General features: G+C 53.4%; 1 protein-coding gene across 2 annotated transcripts in view; it reads right to left on the bottom strand.

Moving 5' to 3' along the window:
• Nucleotides 1-15,798, bottom strand: part of LOC111141772 (regulating synaptic membrane exocytosis 4) — a 58,747-nt gene that overhangs the window by 6,336 nt on the left and 36,613 nt on the right. The window contains exon 2 of one of the 2 annotated variants that reach the window (XM_022494577.1): nucleotides 12,746-12,884. In XM_022494577.1, the coding sequence (XP_022350285.1) occupies nucleotides 12,746-12,884 (139 nt within the window). Of the gene's footprint in view, nucleotides 1-12,745; nucleotides 12,888-15,798 lie in introns of both variants that reach the window. The other variant, XM_022494579.1, reaches the window with a different exon arrangement.

Below are 15,798 nucleotides of genomic sequence, written 5' to 3'. Positions count from 1 at the left end.
ACTGTTATCTTTAGAAGCAAAGCACTGGCAGCCCACTTCCTCATCTGACCCTCACTCCAACCCCAAGAGGTTGGTGGCTCAGATTTACCATCACTATTCAGATGAAGAGGAGGAAGTCCTGCTCCGCCTAAAGCCACAGAGCTCCTAGGGAGTCAGCACTTGAATATAACACTTCCAAGGCCAAGCCCTGGTGACTTTCCACCTGGGCAGGTCCCAAGAACACTAGTGGACTTTTAACAAGTGCCTATGGTGTGGCAGGTTGCCCAGCAGCAGCCAGGGAGGTCCCTGAGCAGAAGGAGGAAACTGCTTTGGGGCCTTGGGGGCACAGCACGCTTGGTTCACTGCCCGAGAGCACCCCCCACCCCCGCCAACCAAAGCTTCCCCTCTTTGGAAACCTGCTGGGATCTCAACCTGAAGGAGCAAGATGAGCTTCCAAGAGCTTCCAAGGAAGGTGGGGCTTGGGGATGCACTCCACACACATGCCCCCTCCTGCTTCTGAAGCACCGGTGCCTTTCCTGAGAGACAAGGTGCCTTTCCCTGTACACTAGGAACCCACCATTTTGCTGGGGGAAATGTGTTGCTGCTGAAGAAATGACCAAAGAGGACAATATACTGAGACACACCCAGTCCCCGACCCACCTACTTCGGGCTGGGTACCCCAGTCCTGAGGGCTTACTATGTGCCAGTACCCCTCAGGGCTCCAGGGCTTATCAATTCCTGTCCTCATGGGCCATACCCTCTGGTGTGACTTCTGCAGTGGTTCTAGGGAAACAGGCATGATTTTATTGAGCTAACATCAAGGACGCTGGGGCTCAGCGAGGGAAAGCCACTTGTCTACGGTCACACAGTAAGAGGGTGGAGAGGCAGAGTTAGAACCCAAGTCAGCCTGTGGAAGACACCTTTCAGGCGGCTGCCACGGCATACAACACCCTCCCCTTGTCCAGGACTGGTCCCAGGATGTGGGGTGAGCTCCCAGAAGCCCGGTATGCCTGAGTGTGGTGAAGGCTCTCCTCATCTCTTCTTTCGGGAGAGACATTTCAGTCTGTCTCCCAGCCTTGTAACCAAGTGTGGCCCCTGTGAGCTGAAGGGGTACAGGCTCCTTCCAGGGCCGTCTGCCATGCCGTCTGTTGTGCCAATCTCAGCCTAAGGACAGTAACACCCTAGGCTAGAAATGTCTGGAGCACTCACCTGGGCCCCCGCGTGCCTGCCACAGACCTCCCCCCTCTCTAAACCAGTGTGAGGACTGGACCAACCTTTGTGGTTCTTACTAAGATGGCAAGATACATCAATCACCAGGGATCTTTGTTGTTGTAAGCAACAATTACCAGGAAACTTTGGAGAAATAAAGGCTTATTACCTACAAGACCTGGGAAACTGCACAGCACACCTGGGACCACACAGTGTGGTCGTGGGAAGGGGGAAGTGGGCGCGAGAGAGCACACGGACCAGGGGTTCTGCTTTCGTGGGGGTCCAGGGTGGGCGCCTAGGGGTTCAGGGCTCACTCTTTAGTGGTGAATTTAAAACATAAGAGCAGGAATTTAAAGCACGGGAAGAGAAAAGACAAGTGGCCCAAATGGTCAGTTACCGAAATCAGTCAAGATCTCTAAAACAAAAGAGCCTCAACCGTGGAGGAGGTGGCCCGGCTCTGTGTGGCTGACAAATTTGTTTGCCTCTTTGAAATGAACGCCTCAGCAATCAGAGCTGAAGACAGGCATTGGCATTATAGAGACAAAACAAAACCAAACCAAACCTGCCAGGGCTCACAGGATGCCATCTCACACCCATTGAAATGGCTACTATCAAAAACAAAATAAAATTAAGAAAACAAAATAACAAGTGTTGGCAAGGATGTGGGGAAATTAGAATCCTTTGCACTGTTGGTGGGAATGTAAAATGGTACAACCGCTCTGTAAAACAGGATGGCAGTTCCTCAAAAAATTAAAAATAGAATTACCATATGATCCAGCAATTCCACTTCTGGGCGTATGCCAAGGAAATTGAAGGCAGGGTGTCTGAGACACATTTGTACACCCTTGTTCATGGAAGCATCATCTGCACTAGCCAGAAGGTGGAGACAACCCAAGTGTCCATCAGAGGACGAAGGGTCTATACATACAACACATTATTATTCAGCCTGAGCAAGGAGAGACATTGTGACACATTTTACAAATGTGTAAAATTTGTAATGATGAGTCTTGAAGATGTCATGCTAAACAAAATAAGTCAGTCGCAAAAGGGTAAACACTAGATGTTTCCACTGGTAGGAGATATTCGAACAGTCAAATTCAGAGACTGAAGGACGATTCCCAGGGTGGGTGGGAGGGAAAAATAAAGAGTTTAGGTTTTCTGGGACAGAGTTCACTTTAACAAGATGAAGAGTTCTGGAGGTGGACGGTGGTGATGGTCGCACAATGTGACTACTTAATGCCACCGAACCAACACACTTAAAAATCGTTATGACAGGAGCGCCTGGGTGGCTTAGCCAGTGAAGTGTCTGACTCCTGATTTTGGCTCAGGTCATGGTCTCAGGGTCGTGAGACTGAGCCCTGTGCTGGACGAGGAGCCTGCTTAAGATCATCTCCCTCTGTCTCTCCCCAAAACCCCTCCTCTCTTTAAAAAAAAAAAAAAAAAAAAAAAAAAGGTATAATGATGGGTGAAGGAGAGGGGGTGGCTCAGGTTTCCAGCTATGGAACCATAAGTCCCAGGTGGAGTTGTCCCATCGCTATGTTGTACGTCTGAAACCAATGTAACCCTGTGTCATCTCTACTTCAATGAGAAAAACTGTTACAATGTTGGTATCTTGTGTATTTTACCACAATTCGGAACCTCATATACATTCTCTCCTCCCCCATCAGGGACCCTAATGACGGTGAGGCCACAAGAAAAAGGGAGCCTGGGCCCAACGACCAGAAACACCTGCCCTGAAATTGACATGAACCAGAAACGGATGCTGTCATTCAGCCATCGATTAAAGAGGCCGGTTATGGTAACTGGCTTTACTTAAATACAGGGCCCCTCTCCCCTGGGCAGAGCTGACGGATCCATGGCTTAGACACCTGACCCAAGCTCACACAAAAACTCTCCGGGAAACAAGAAAAGAGAATCCCAGAGACTGAAAGTCATGAGGACGGAGCCCTGTGCGCGGCCCTCCCCAAGAGCCCCAAACCAGCCCCCCAGGCCTCGCTGCTCATGCTGCTCTCTCACCCATGGGCGGCACCTGAGTGGCATGCCAGGAACTTCTCTCTCTACTCAAGTTATTGGCAGGCTTGATGGCAGAATGATAATTTGACACTGTAGCCTGACTATTTTTCCTTCTCGTGATCTCCTACCATCCCTGCCGCCCTCTTCCATTCAGGCAACAGCCTCAGATAAGTGATGAACCAGTAGAAGGCAATGAACAAGCTGGTCAGATTCTTGGCCTCTGAGTTGCAAATCCAAGAAGAAACAGACGTAGAGGGATAACGTGCAAAAACCAGACTGTCCTGTCCCCAGATACACGGCAACTCCCCAGCCCCAGAGAGCAGCGGAAGTCAGGGAGGAGGGGAGAGCAGGGATGCTGGAGGGTCCTCAGGGAAGGCCTGGGTCCCTGGACGGGGCTGGTAGTGCTGAGACCCATTGGGAACCCCCACACAGGCCAGAGGCATCTGAAAGCAGAGGGGACTTGTGCCCATCCTTCCTCTTGGGCGGAGCTAAGAAAAGGGCATGATGCTTTGCAGAAATGGCTGCGTGGTGTCTGGTCACGTGAACCTGTCACTCAGGCTGTGTGTGTCCCTCCAAGCCCAAGAGAAGCATATGTTCCTGGCACACCCGAGAGAGGGCCAAACCAAGACAGGCAGAGGAGTGCTGAATCCAAGCAGTCCGGCTTCTGAATCTATTATCTCAGCAATTATGCAACAGTCTCACAGAGAGAGTCTGGGGGAAACAACTTAAATATCGAGGGATAGAAATGTGTATCTATTATTCTTGCAAAGATCCTTAATTAACATCAAAGCTAAGACCCAGACTCTCACGACTGGTGACATGCGCCTTCCTCCTCGGCCCTGTCTCTCTCTCACCCCGTGCTCCCGGCCATCTGTGGGTTCCAGGCTCCCTTTGTAAGGAGAATCTGGGCTCCAGAAGCCCAAGAAATAGTGGTGCCTCTTGAGCTCCAAGTCACCGAAAGGCCCAGCCTCCCAGGCAGAGCGAGGCTTCTGCAGCCTGAAATTGAAAGTTCCCTCCAACATCACCATTGTCTGCTCCTCAGTTCCTGGTGGGATTGTGAGCAGACAATGGGGAACTGGCAGGCCTGGTAATTAGCGGTAATTGTTTATAATATCTGGGCGGCTGCCTGATTTCCCATCCCAGGGTGCCTCACCGGCTGCCAAGGAACCAGGCAGATGCCCCAGAAGCCCTGAACGGGTTATCACATCCTCCATGGGGTTGGAGGAAGGAAGAAGGGATAGTGGCAGGTTCCTGCTGGCCTGAGGGTCGACTGTATCAGAGATCTCACTTCACCTCGGGGTCTTCCCTGGAGTAAGACAAAAGGCAGAGGACAAAAGTCCAAGCTGGTTCTAGTCACTGGTCGCCTGCTTGCTCTGTGATCTCTGGCAAGCTGCTGGCATCTCTGTGCTTAAATTGTCTCATGTGCACACAAGACCACTCCCACCTCCCTCTTGGACAGTGTGCAGTGATGCCACCCATGGGTGCCCGTGCTGTGTCAGCTTTAAAAGTTTCAAAAATCTCTGCTCATAGGGTCCATTCGCAAAGGGGTGGGAGAGAGTCTGCTGAATTAAATACCATACACATGCCAGTTCTTGAACCATGTCTTGTATGTAGTAGGAACTCAATAAATGTTCTCTGCCAGGGGTGCCTGGGTGGCTCAGTGGGTTAAAGCCTCTGCTTTCGGCTCAGGTCATGATCCCAGGGTCCTGGGATCGAGCCCCACGTCGGGCTCTCTGCTCAGCGGGGAGCCTGCTTCCTCCTCTCTCTCTCTGCCTGCTTCTCTGCCTACTTGTGATCTCTGTCAAATAAATAAATAAAATCTTTAAAAAAAAAAAAAAAAAGGTTCTCTGTCAAACCCTTCAGCTGGTCCCAAAGGGAAAATACAGTGGCTGAGACTGGAGTCTGGCCTGAAACAGAACCTTGGATTCCAGTGCTATGCAACCTGGGGTAAGTTTTGTAACCACTCTGAGCTGCTGTTTCCTCAGGGATGCAATGGGGCTAAACTATGATCACTTTACTGGGTTGTAGGGAGAGTCAGCGAGAAGGCGCAGGCAAGGTACTCAGCACGGGCCCCAGCACACGATATATGCTGGGTGAATGAATGCGGCCTCTGCTCTCTGCCCTGGGAGGACCTCTTCTCCCTCGCCATGGTACTTTCATGGCACTTCTGACTCCAGACCTATTTGGAATTGCAGCATCTGAATGCCTAAGACCAAGGCCAGGCTCTGAGGAGTTGTGTGTGTGTTTTGGGGGGGGGGGCGTGGGGAGGGGAGGATGGATGGGGGGAAAATGGAGGAGGACCACAGCAGCTGGTTCCCCCCACAGGACACACACCAGCCACATGGGTAGAGGCACAGGCCTGAAACAGGATTACAACCCATGGGCCGCTGGCCTTTTATTTTGTGTTAATGGTGAAATAAGATTTCCTGCATTTCAAATCTTGTTAGTTTTGTTTGCAGAACTGAAACCCATTTGTATTTTATTATTAACCTTTGAGCTCCGTTTGGCCGGAGCTCCGTTTGGATTTTCTGTGCTCTCGACAGTTAAAGAACTAACTGGGTTACTTGGCTCTTTTCCGGATGGATCACCTATGTCAACTGCATCTGAAATTAAAAGGCTGCACAGCCCTCGTGGTGATTATAGGTTATGTGGCTCTGAAAGGTTTTAGTGGTTTACGGGTTTGCTGTTCTCCCATTCACTGTCTGCCCCCATGTTTCCTCCCATCCATCCGCCCTCCCACAGACCCGCAGAGCCTCCACTACACTCATTTGCTATCATGCAAACTAGACATTCCTAAAAATCACTCTGCAGGGCAAAATCCTCCCAGAAGAAATCACAGAGCTTTTGGGGAAAACAGGGTTAGGGGCACAACAGCCAAACACTATGTCAGTATCATGTACACACACACGCACACACAAACAGGAACATAGTAAAAACAGTCTTTAAACACATTAAATGGTTAAGAAATACATACAGACTACAATAAACATGGTGCTTTACCGAGGCAATCAATGACCTTAAAGTTTGCTTGTGGAAATGAGTGTCAGAAGGATCGCAGCCCACGAGCTATTGTGAAGTGGCGGAGGAGGGCTGTCTGAGACGGGGAAGAGAGCTGTAAGGCCCAGTGTGCAAGGGGCAGGGGGCAGGAGCCGCGGGAGCAGGGAGCGGCTGGAGGGCTGTATGGGGTGCTCCCACGTGGGTGCTGTTTTCAGCGTTCCCCTCATGTTTCTCAGAATGAAACACACCTGAGCAAAAGCAAAATCTGTATTGTGCTCAAACTATTCTCTAATACTTCAACTGTGTTGGAACAAATGCACGTTTTCAAAACAAGCGGTGTCGCAGAATTGGCTGTGTGCCAGGAGACACAGAATCCACAATCCCAACTCCAGCTTCTCAAGCACCCAGATGTTTCCACACCTGCTCCCAAGCACATGAGTGTGGCTCGCGGGCCTGATGCCAGGGATTTGACTTTTTTATTTATCCAATAAATAACAGAATGGGAAACCAAGGCATAGAAATGTTACATAACCCCAAGATCACTCTGCTAGACACTGGCAGTCTGGCTCCAGAGTGCATCTGCTTAACCACTCTGCTCTGCTGTGTCTACACACCACAGGGAGAGCGACCCTTGCCCAGAGCCGAGCCCCAGGGTCTGCAGTCTGGGCTCCGGGTGGGTCAGGCAGGCCTGGATTGGGAGCCCGGCCCCCCACTCACCCCCACCCCCGCTTGTAGCTGTGGAGATACATTCTTCACCTCTCTGAATCCAGGTTTCCGTTTTGGTGAGGCAGGAATAAATGACAGGGTGCCCTTCAGTGCTGTTGTAAGTATTACGCAAAATGAACTTCTGAGAACTCAATCTGGCACAGCCAAATGTGCCATAAATACTAGTGTTTACAAAACAGAACAAAACAAACCCCTGTGTCTCCTAGCTCACGGCCCCAGCCAGTCCCGGTCCATCCTTCAGGCACAAACCGTTACAGAGCAGAGGTGGGCAAGGGAAAGGGGGTCCCAGCCACCCGCCAGACCCCTGGGGCCTTTGGTGACTAGGGAAACATAGAGTTGGCAAAAACATGACCCTGAGCCCAGGTGAGGTGGTCACGCACCAACTCCCACACCCTGTTTTCCAGGGCTGTGGGCACAGTGACCCAGACGCCCAGGGAGCTGGATGTCAGTGACCCAGACGCCTCAGGACAACAAGGGACAGAGGGAAGGAGGACGAGAGGCTTTGGGAGCTGGCTTCAAGAGCTTCTGGGCCCCAGAGAAGATGCTGAGGCTGTGATTATGTGTGATGGAGGTTAAGGAAGGGCAGGAAGGAGTGGAATGTGGGGGTGCTTCTGCTCATAGCCCCTACCCATTATCCATCAAAATTTGCAAAATATCACCTGTAGACCAGGTCCTAGGCTGGGCAGCACTGAACTAGATATACCTGTGACTATTAACGACCAAGTGGAGGGTGCCGTGGGAGGCAGAACAGACCGTGGAAGCCGCTGATGCAGCTAGAGGAATGGCTGACCTTGCCGTTCCCCCTCCTCTGCCCACTCCCAGGGCAGACATTACTAATCAACCTCCACACTCCTGCCAAGGCTGGACAAGGCTCCAGAATCCTTCTCTGCACAGCATTCCAGGCAGCCACTATCAGTTAGCTGGAGCTGGTGCCGGAGATGAAGCCTATGTGCCAGTTCTGAGCTGAGATCTGGAGGAGGAATGAGTCAGAGGGTGGAGAGGGAGGAGAGGTGGGAAAGGCAGTGCCAGGTAGAGGAAGCGAAGGCCGAAGCAAAGACCGGCAGGGGAGACGGAGGGAAGTGCAAGACGTTCAGGGCATTGGAGCAGGGGGCACATGGTCGGGGCCTGGGGGAGGATGGCAGGGATCAGCAGAAGTAAACACTGAGTGACATACTGCTGAGTCTCGACCAAAAGGGAGACTTGAGAGCATGCAGGCAAGAGTGATGAGGGGCCTCACCAGGGGGGTGGGAGGGAGAGAAATGGATGAGTCAAAGATAGTTAGGAATAAACTGGAAGAGCCCAACGGGGGGCTGGATATGGAAATGGAAAGTGAGAGGGGAAGCCGCCTGGGAGAACCCCAGGTTTCTGGTTTGGGCAGCCAGGAGGAGCCAGTGGCGCTGTTTGCTCCTTCCCCACCATCCCCCCTCTGGACCCTCCCTTCATCCGTGCTCACAGACTCTCTCGGACTCTCACTGCCAGTCCCTGCACCCCTCCTGCCTCTAGCAAGCACTGCGCTGCAGGGAGGGTAGCAGAGTCCCCAGAAAGCAGCCACCAATCCCTAAGGAAGGAGGGTCAACTGTGACTACTTCGGCTCCCCCGACACCGGGGGACAGCACTCAGGTGCGTGTTCCACCTGGCTCCCAGAGTCCCTGGAAGGATCAAGCTCTAGCCTACAGTGGCAGCTCGCTTCTTAAAGCCCATGTTTCTGGATGCCTGCTCTGCTTGGCACCTCACACATGCTCCTCCACCGTGGTTTTCTGGAATCATCTCCAAGTGAATGACTCGCACTCAAATCCACTTCTCGGGTTTGGTTCTGGGGAACCCAAACTGTAGCAGTCACCGAGGGAGCAGCTCAGGTTCAGGGGGGTGTGTGGGAAGGCGCTGTTCTCGTGGTCCTTTCTCAGGGGGCTTGAACCCCCGACCTTTATCTGGGGGAGACGGGACTGCTGGAGGGGGGGTGCGGAGCTCGGCTCTCCCAAACCCAGAGCTGTTCCCTTCCATCCTTAACAGAGAGAACTCCAATTTTCCACCGGGCAGAAAGGGGGTCTGGGAAGGAAAGCCCCTCCCCAGCCCCAGGAGACAGACCAGGGTCGGTCCAACCTGCTGAGATCTCGGGAGGGAAAAGCTGAAGGGACTCCCTGAGCCACCACACCACCCTGAAGTGTCCGCCTCCCAAAATCCTGATGAATGCACCATTAAATGAAGGAAAAGAGTCAAGTGTAAAGATTAAGGGCAGATTCCAAGGCCCAGATTTGAAGCCTGGCATTTGAAGCCACTTACTGGATGAGTGACCTTGGGCATGTTAATTTACCTCTTTTGGCTTCTGTGTCCTCGTCCGTAAAATGGGGACATTTGCAGTCTTGGCGTCATCAGGCTGTTGTGAGGATTAAATGGGCCAACATATACAAAAGCACTTCGCATAGTGTCTGCCCAGAGCAAGTGCCCAGTAAGGGACAGCTCTAGAACATGACTCCCACTGCCAGGGCCTCTCAGCCTCCACGTGCACACAAGCCCCCAGGAGAGCTTGTAAAGCTTCAGCTTCCAATTCAGGAGGTCTGGGGTGGAGATGGAGACCCTGCATTTCTAACCAGCTCCCAGGGGATGCCGCTGATGCTGGACTGGGGGCCACACTGGGAACAGCAAAGGCTGACGTCACTGCCAGCTACCACCATGCAGCCTGGAGCCCAAGGCGCTTCAGTGACAGAGTGGCCCCACCCATACACACCCCATCCCTAGCCCAGAGACCTGGTGAGGATGCAGGGTTTCCAATGTTCTCTACACCTGTCCTTGGAAGCTCTTAACTCACTGTGAGTTGCTTGGTCAGTGCCAGGCAGGGCCTCCCAGGTGTCCAGCCCAACTGTCTAGCACACCGTAGGCACTCAGTCGCGTTTGCTGGAAGAAAAACCCCTGCGCCCACTTGCAGGAATATACACGCCAGTGAGCCAGGGCACAGGCAGACAGGTCCAGCAGCGCCAGGGGCTGTGGGCTCGCGGGGGCTGCTCCAGCCCGCTGGTTCGGCGTAAGCCTCAGCTGGGCTGGCAGGAGCCCAAGGGGAGGACAGTCACACCCCTTCCTATTTCAGAGCCTGGCATCTGGGTCCCACCAGTACCCAAAATACCTCCAGAACAAGGAGGAGGCCGGCCACAGCTCCACGTCCCCCCGTCCTTTCTATGCCCCTTCCTTGCCCCGGTGTTAGGTGGAGTGGTGGAGCCTGGCTGGGCTCCATCAAGACTCTCCCCTCTGCTGGAGCCGGTACCTTCCAACCCACCCGATCCTTCCTCAGCTGGGCTCAAGAGAGCCACCCAAACCTTCTGACAATCCTAAATGTCACAGCCAACATCAAGGCCGTGCTTGCTCTGTGCTAAGTACTTTATAGACACAGCTGCATCTGGGGCAGCCCCTGTATCCAGCAAGATACAGCTGGACACAAGGGGCAAAATACCCAACTAACAGGGGCGAACCAACAAGGAACAACAAGAATCACAGCCAACAATAACAGACTAATGGTGCCTGCTAGTGCCGGCCTCCGTCCTAAGCGCCCATACCTGTGTTAATTCATGTAAGCCACACAACAACTCTGAGAGTAGTCTCTGTGTGCTATTACTGTCCCCTTTCCACAGATGAAGAAACTGGGCTCACAGAGGGGAAGTAACTTCCCCAAAGTCACATAGCTACTAGGAAGCAGAAATGAGGCACAAACCAGGCCCGTCTGACTCTAGGGTCCAGGTTTGGACTCTAACTCAGACTTTCTGGTCCCTTAAAGCACATGGTAACAAATGACACAAGAGCCACCTCCCAAGCACCTGTCCTGTGCACACATCAGCTCATTTCTCCTTCACGATGCCCTCCTATGCTGCTGTCCTTGGACAAGTCACAGGGCTTCTTGGGAGCCCATCCGTAAAATGGGGCTCTGGGTTTCACCCGCTGATCTTACTCCCCACACCACACCCCGCTCCCCGCAAGCTGCCTATGAGACCAAGAGACCAGATGTTTCCCAGCCTCCTGACACTTAAGAGGCCGAGAGATGTGCCCAAGACCACCTGGTGGTCACTGGCAGATCCAGGACTAGGACCCAAACCCCCTGACCCTCTGGAACTCGGCAGAGACCCACTGCTACCCCGAGGTCTATGATACCTTCCTCCAAGCGTTGCTGCCTTGCCAAATTTCTCAGGTTAAAGAAAACATTTGTTCCCTTCCTCCTCCTCCTCTTCCTCTCCCTTCTGCCTGTCCTCCTCCTCTTCTCGCCCTCCGGAAAGCCTCCCCAGGAGGTGGGTGGAACGGCAGCATCTGCCAAGGCAAGGCCATTCACAGAGGCCGGAGATGCCCAGTTTAGGAGGGGCTGGGGGTGGGAAGGCTTCCAGCCAGCAGGAACCCCCAGCTGGGAGGTAGCGCCAGGAACAGGAGAAAAGCAGAAGGTGGCGGCTGAGCCCCAGCCCTGGGCCCGCCCTGGTGTCTGCGCCTGGAGAGGCCCCTTAGCCAGTGCTGTCCAAAGGCACCATCTGCGAGGGCAGACATGCTCTATCCCCGCGCTGTCCCAAACAGCAGCCATGGGGCACGCTCTGCTGAGCGCTCGGAACATGGCCAGCACGGTGGAGGAACAGAATATTTCATTTCATTCCATTTAAATTAATTTATATTTCAATAGCCACATGCCTGGTGTCCACCGTACTGGACCCTCCCCAAGCCCCAGTGTCCTCATGAGGGTGATGAGAACACTCACGACCCTGGCTGAGGACAGCTAAGACAAGGGAGCGACATGCTGCTACAGAATGAGCCCCCCACCGGGAATCACAGAACTCAAGTTCCAGACATGTTAACATGCTCTGTGACCCGGGACAAGCTCCCCAGCCTCTCTGAGTGCCCTGGTCATCTGTACAATGAGAAAGTCACTTGCAAGCCAAGCTTCTTTGCTAAGAATCCATGGATGGGCTCTAGGGGAATCTGGGAACCCACTGGAATTATGAGAAGAGTATGCTTGTACGACTGTGTGCGAGAATGAGTGTGAGTGTATGTGTGAGAGAACGCGTGTCGCTGCGTGTGGGAATGAGTGCGACTCCATGACTATGTGTGTGTGTTACGGTGTAGGTGCACATATTTCTTAGGGGAACGAAGGCCCAAAACTTGCCCCAAACTCTCAAAGAGCCCATAATTGCTGCAAAGACGAGAACCCTCAGTCTAGAATATGTTCCCTCAGGCAGCCCTTAAGAAACGGAGTTCCGAGCTCCACTCCCAGAGGCTCGGACTCAGGGCATGGGGTCTGCAGTCTGTATCGGGAACAAATACCCAGGGGGGGCTATGTACAGTCAGGGGAGAGAGAACACGGGCGAGGACACGGTCATATCTAATATTTCGTGGTCTGACATGTGTGAAACTCCTTATCAAGCAGGAATCTGTATCTTTAAAAACCAATCATGATTTTAGAAACTAAGAAAGTAAAGAGGAAAGAGTAACATCACGATAAAACCCCTCTCGACCCCCCTCTTTATTTCTCAACACTGACATTTGGCACTCACATGCCAACGCTGTCCTCCCCTCTCTGTAAGTACGAACCCACTGAGTCCTCACAACACCCCCTCTGAGGCCGCCAGCATCAGCCGGTTTGACAGATGGGCAAACTGAGGCGCAGAGAAGGACTCACCCAGGGCCGCACGGCCAGTGTGCTCTGCTGCCCCCTTAGAACTTGCGTGCTTCGTCGCCTCCCTTCTGCAGGCCTGAGGCTGAGTCAGGGCTCCAGACGGTGTGGCTTGGCCCCTCCCACCCACCCCCCGCAAGGGCCCACGAGAGCCAGCAGGGCTGACAGTGGGCCGGGCCCCACACTCACTTGCCCTCGGAGCCGTAGCTATTCATGCTGTCCTCAATGGACTCGTGGCTGGCCTGGCGCAGCGTCCGGCTGGGCATCTCCACCGCCAGGCCGGTCTCCGTGCTCCTCTGGATGGCTCCCTTCAGCCTCCGGCTGTCCCCTTCTAGGCGGAGAGGCCAAGAGCAATGGGGAGAGAGACAAGGTACGGAAAGGGACAGAGAGACAAGTCATCTGGTTAGTGTCTGGACCCTGCCCAGGGTCGGCCCCCACCCCCAGTCCCTCCTCCTACCACCAGCCTCACCCGCAGCCCCCTCCCTGGGGCGGCCCTGCCCTTCACAGCTACCCCACAAGAAGAATCGCAGGAGTCCCGGTAACGGACGGATTCATTTACAGGTACATTTTCCCCCCCTTGGATTCACCTCTCCCCTGCGACTCTCTGCAGGTCATGTCTCCTCCTCCTCTCCAGTTGCTCTTTATTGAGCACCTACTCTGTGTCACACTCTGTTGCGCACTTTGCCTGCGTTTGGACCAGGTTTTCCCCACCTCAGCACAACCAGCAGTTTAGATGGGACCCCACTTAGTTGTCGGGACGTCCTGTGCATTCTGGAAGGTCGATCGATATCCCCCGCCTCTACCTACCAGATGCTAGTAGCACCCTCCAGTCCACGGAGGCCATCTAGAATGTCTCCAGACATTGCCAAATATCCCCTGGGCATGGGGGTGGGGGGAGAAAGTCACCCCAGACGGAGGACCACTGATTTAGACCACTGGCTCTGAAACCAGCCTGCCCAGGTTCAAGTGTGGATCTCTTTCTCACTGGCTATGAGACTGGGCAAATCACTCAGCCTCTCTCTGCCTCTATTTCCTCAACTGTACAATGGGAGAACAACAGGCTTATAACGAATGGCCCTCTGCCCTTGCTATTCCCTCCCCTCAAATACCCTCGCCTCTGCTAGCTTCCCTTCTGTAATCAAATGTCATCTTAGATGACCTTCCTTGCCATTCTCTAGCCCCTGCCACTTACCCCCTGTTCTGTCGCCCTGCTCTGGCTTTCTTCCCAATACTACCCCAGACATATCTGTGCATTACTGGGTTACTGACCAGCTTCCTCCCCAGAGCAGGTGAACTCAGGACATGGTACTCTGCTTTGTTGACCGTTGAAGCCCCAGGGCTAAGAAGAGGGTCCAGCCATAGCACGTGCTCAGTTAATAACAGCTGGACGAATGGAGGCCTGCCCTGAGAGTGGTCTTACTCTTCAACCCCGCATGAGAGAGATGAGTCTGTTCTCCCACTTAAGCATCAAGGACACAAGACACAGAGGCTAAACCACTTGTCCACACCCATAGAGCCAGAAAGCGAGTCGGGGGTGGGGGGGAGGTGATGGCACCAGGAATTGAGCCAGGAGGGTCTCTCTGCTCCATGCTCCACAGCCCGGTTTATCAGGGTGGGTTTTACATCCCTGGCACCTGGCGGGACTGCGGGTGGACTAGAGGTGGGGCTAGGTCTTTAGGGAGAGCTTCCCCAGGTCTTGACAAAGGCTGGGACGAGCTCATAAACCTCAGGGGCTTCCTCAGTGCTGGCTGGTCAACCCGCTGGAGAGAAGCAGCGTCATCCAAATCCCACCATCCTGCTCAGCAAGAGGTAAGGGCCCTGGGGCTGCATGCCAGGAGGCAGAGCGAGACCAGGACACCTCCCACTGGCCTTCTCCTCCCTTCTCTCTCTGACTTTCACACACACACACACACACACTCTCACACATACACTGTGTTTTTCAGTGTGTGTGCCCACGTTTGTCTCCCACATGTATCTCCCACATGTATTCAGGCACACAGATGTCCACACACTCAGAAAAATACATGGTAGCACACACACGTGCAGGAATACACATGCAAAGACACAGAGCACACTAATGTATGTCTGAGCATTGGTATTTGCGCGTTTCCGTGAGTCTCCATCATGCTGTGCTTCTAAGGCTAACTGGGTATGTGCCAGTCATACACACAGATGCACAGCCATAAGAAGTATACGCCAACCCACTCAAGAAAGCACAGAGAGAAACTGACACTGTGCATTTCTGGGTGTGTGTCACCTGGGTGTTTCTGGACACGTGGGGGAACACGTGTGTCCCCGTCTCTGTGCTTCCCTTCATCCTACCATTTGCTCTTTCCCTAAGCTGTATCTGTAATCCACCCAACCACTTCTATGCTCCTCTGTGTGTAGCAGGTGCTAAGACAGAGTAAGATCCAGAACCACACACATGCTCACTCAGCAGCACAGACTCAGAAGCACAGAGAGATGTCCCCCAACTCACATACACACAGTGCAGACATATTTGTCCAGGGACGAACCTCACTCCCCAACATCGGGGGTACAAACCCACAACCCAGCACCCAGCAGGCAGGCTGCAGACACCTGCCTGGGCTTTCTACTTCCCTATAGAGCCCTGTTCTGGAGACTCACGCTGGTTTGTCCCCACCCACTAGGGTCTGAAACATTTCTCCTGGAAGAGGGATAACCAAAGCATGAAGCAACTCAGTCCCCATGGGGGCTAAGGAGGCGCTCTGGAAAGGTGTGCTTCACATCTGTGTGGCATTCTTCAGGACCAAAGCATTTCACAGCCAAGTACCCTATATGGGCCTCAGGTGAGGCTGGTGTTGCAATCAGTCAGGGCAGGAACAGAGTCCCAGCTCTGCAACCACTGGTGGCCAGACCTTGGGCAAGTCAGGTAGCACCGACCCCATGGAGCTGCTGGACATCTGCCACAGAGCCAGGCACATAGTAGGTGCGAAACAGAAGTAGCCACGGTGACTGCAGATAAGACCTCTCAATACTCTCCAAATTTGCTCACACCAACCATCTTCCATTTCCCTCAATTTGCCACCTTCCCCACCGTGGGAGTCCCCAATCTGGTGCCCAACCACACCAAGTTCTGCCATCTACCCTCAGCTATCTCATCCTCCATTGGCCATCTCTCGATGACTCAGTCAAGGTCCCCAAAGTGACTGTGCCAATGCTTTCTCTCCCCAGCCCGTCACCCCGTCACCCCCATCCAATGACCTTTCCCCCACTTGGCT

Source organism: Enhydra lutris, unplaced genomic scaffold (assembly GCF_002288905.1).
Source record: "Enhydra lutris kenyoni isolate GAN:26980312 unplaced genomic scaffold, ASM228890v2 scaffoldscaffold6, whole genome shotgun sequence".
Classification (NCBI taxonomy): domain Eukaryota; kingdom Metazoa; phylum Chordata; class Mammalia; order Carnivora; family Mustelidae; genus Enhydra; species Enhydra lutris.
The sequence above is the reverse complement of the archived record's forward strand: the minus strand, read 5'-3'. Positions and strand labels throughout refer to the sequence as shown.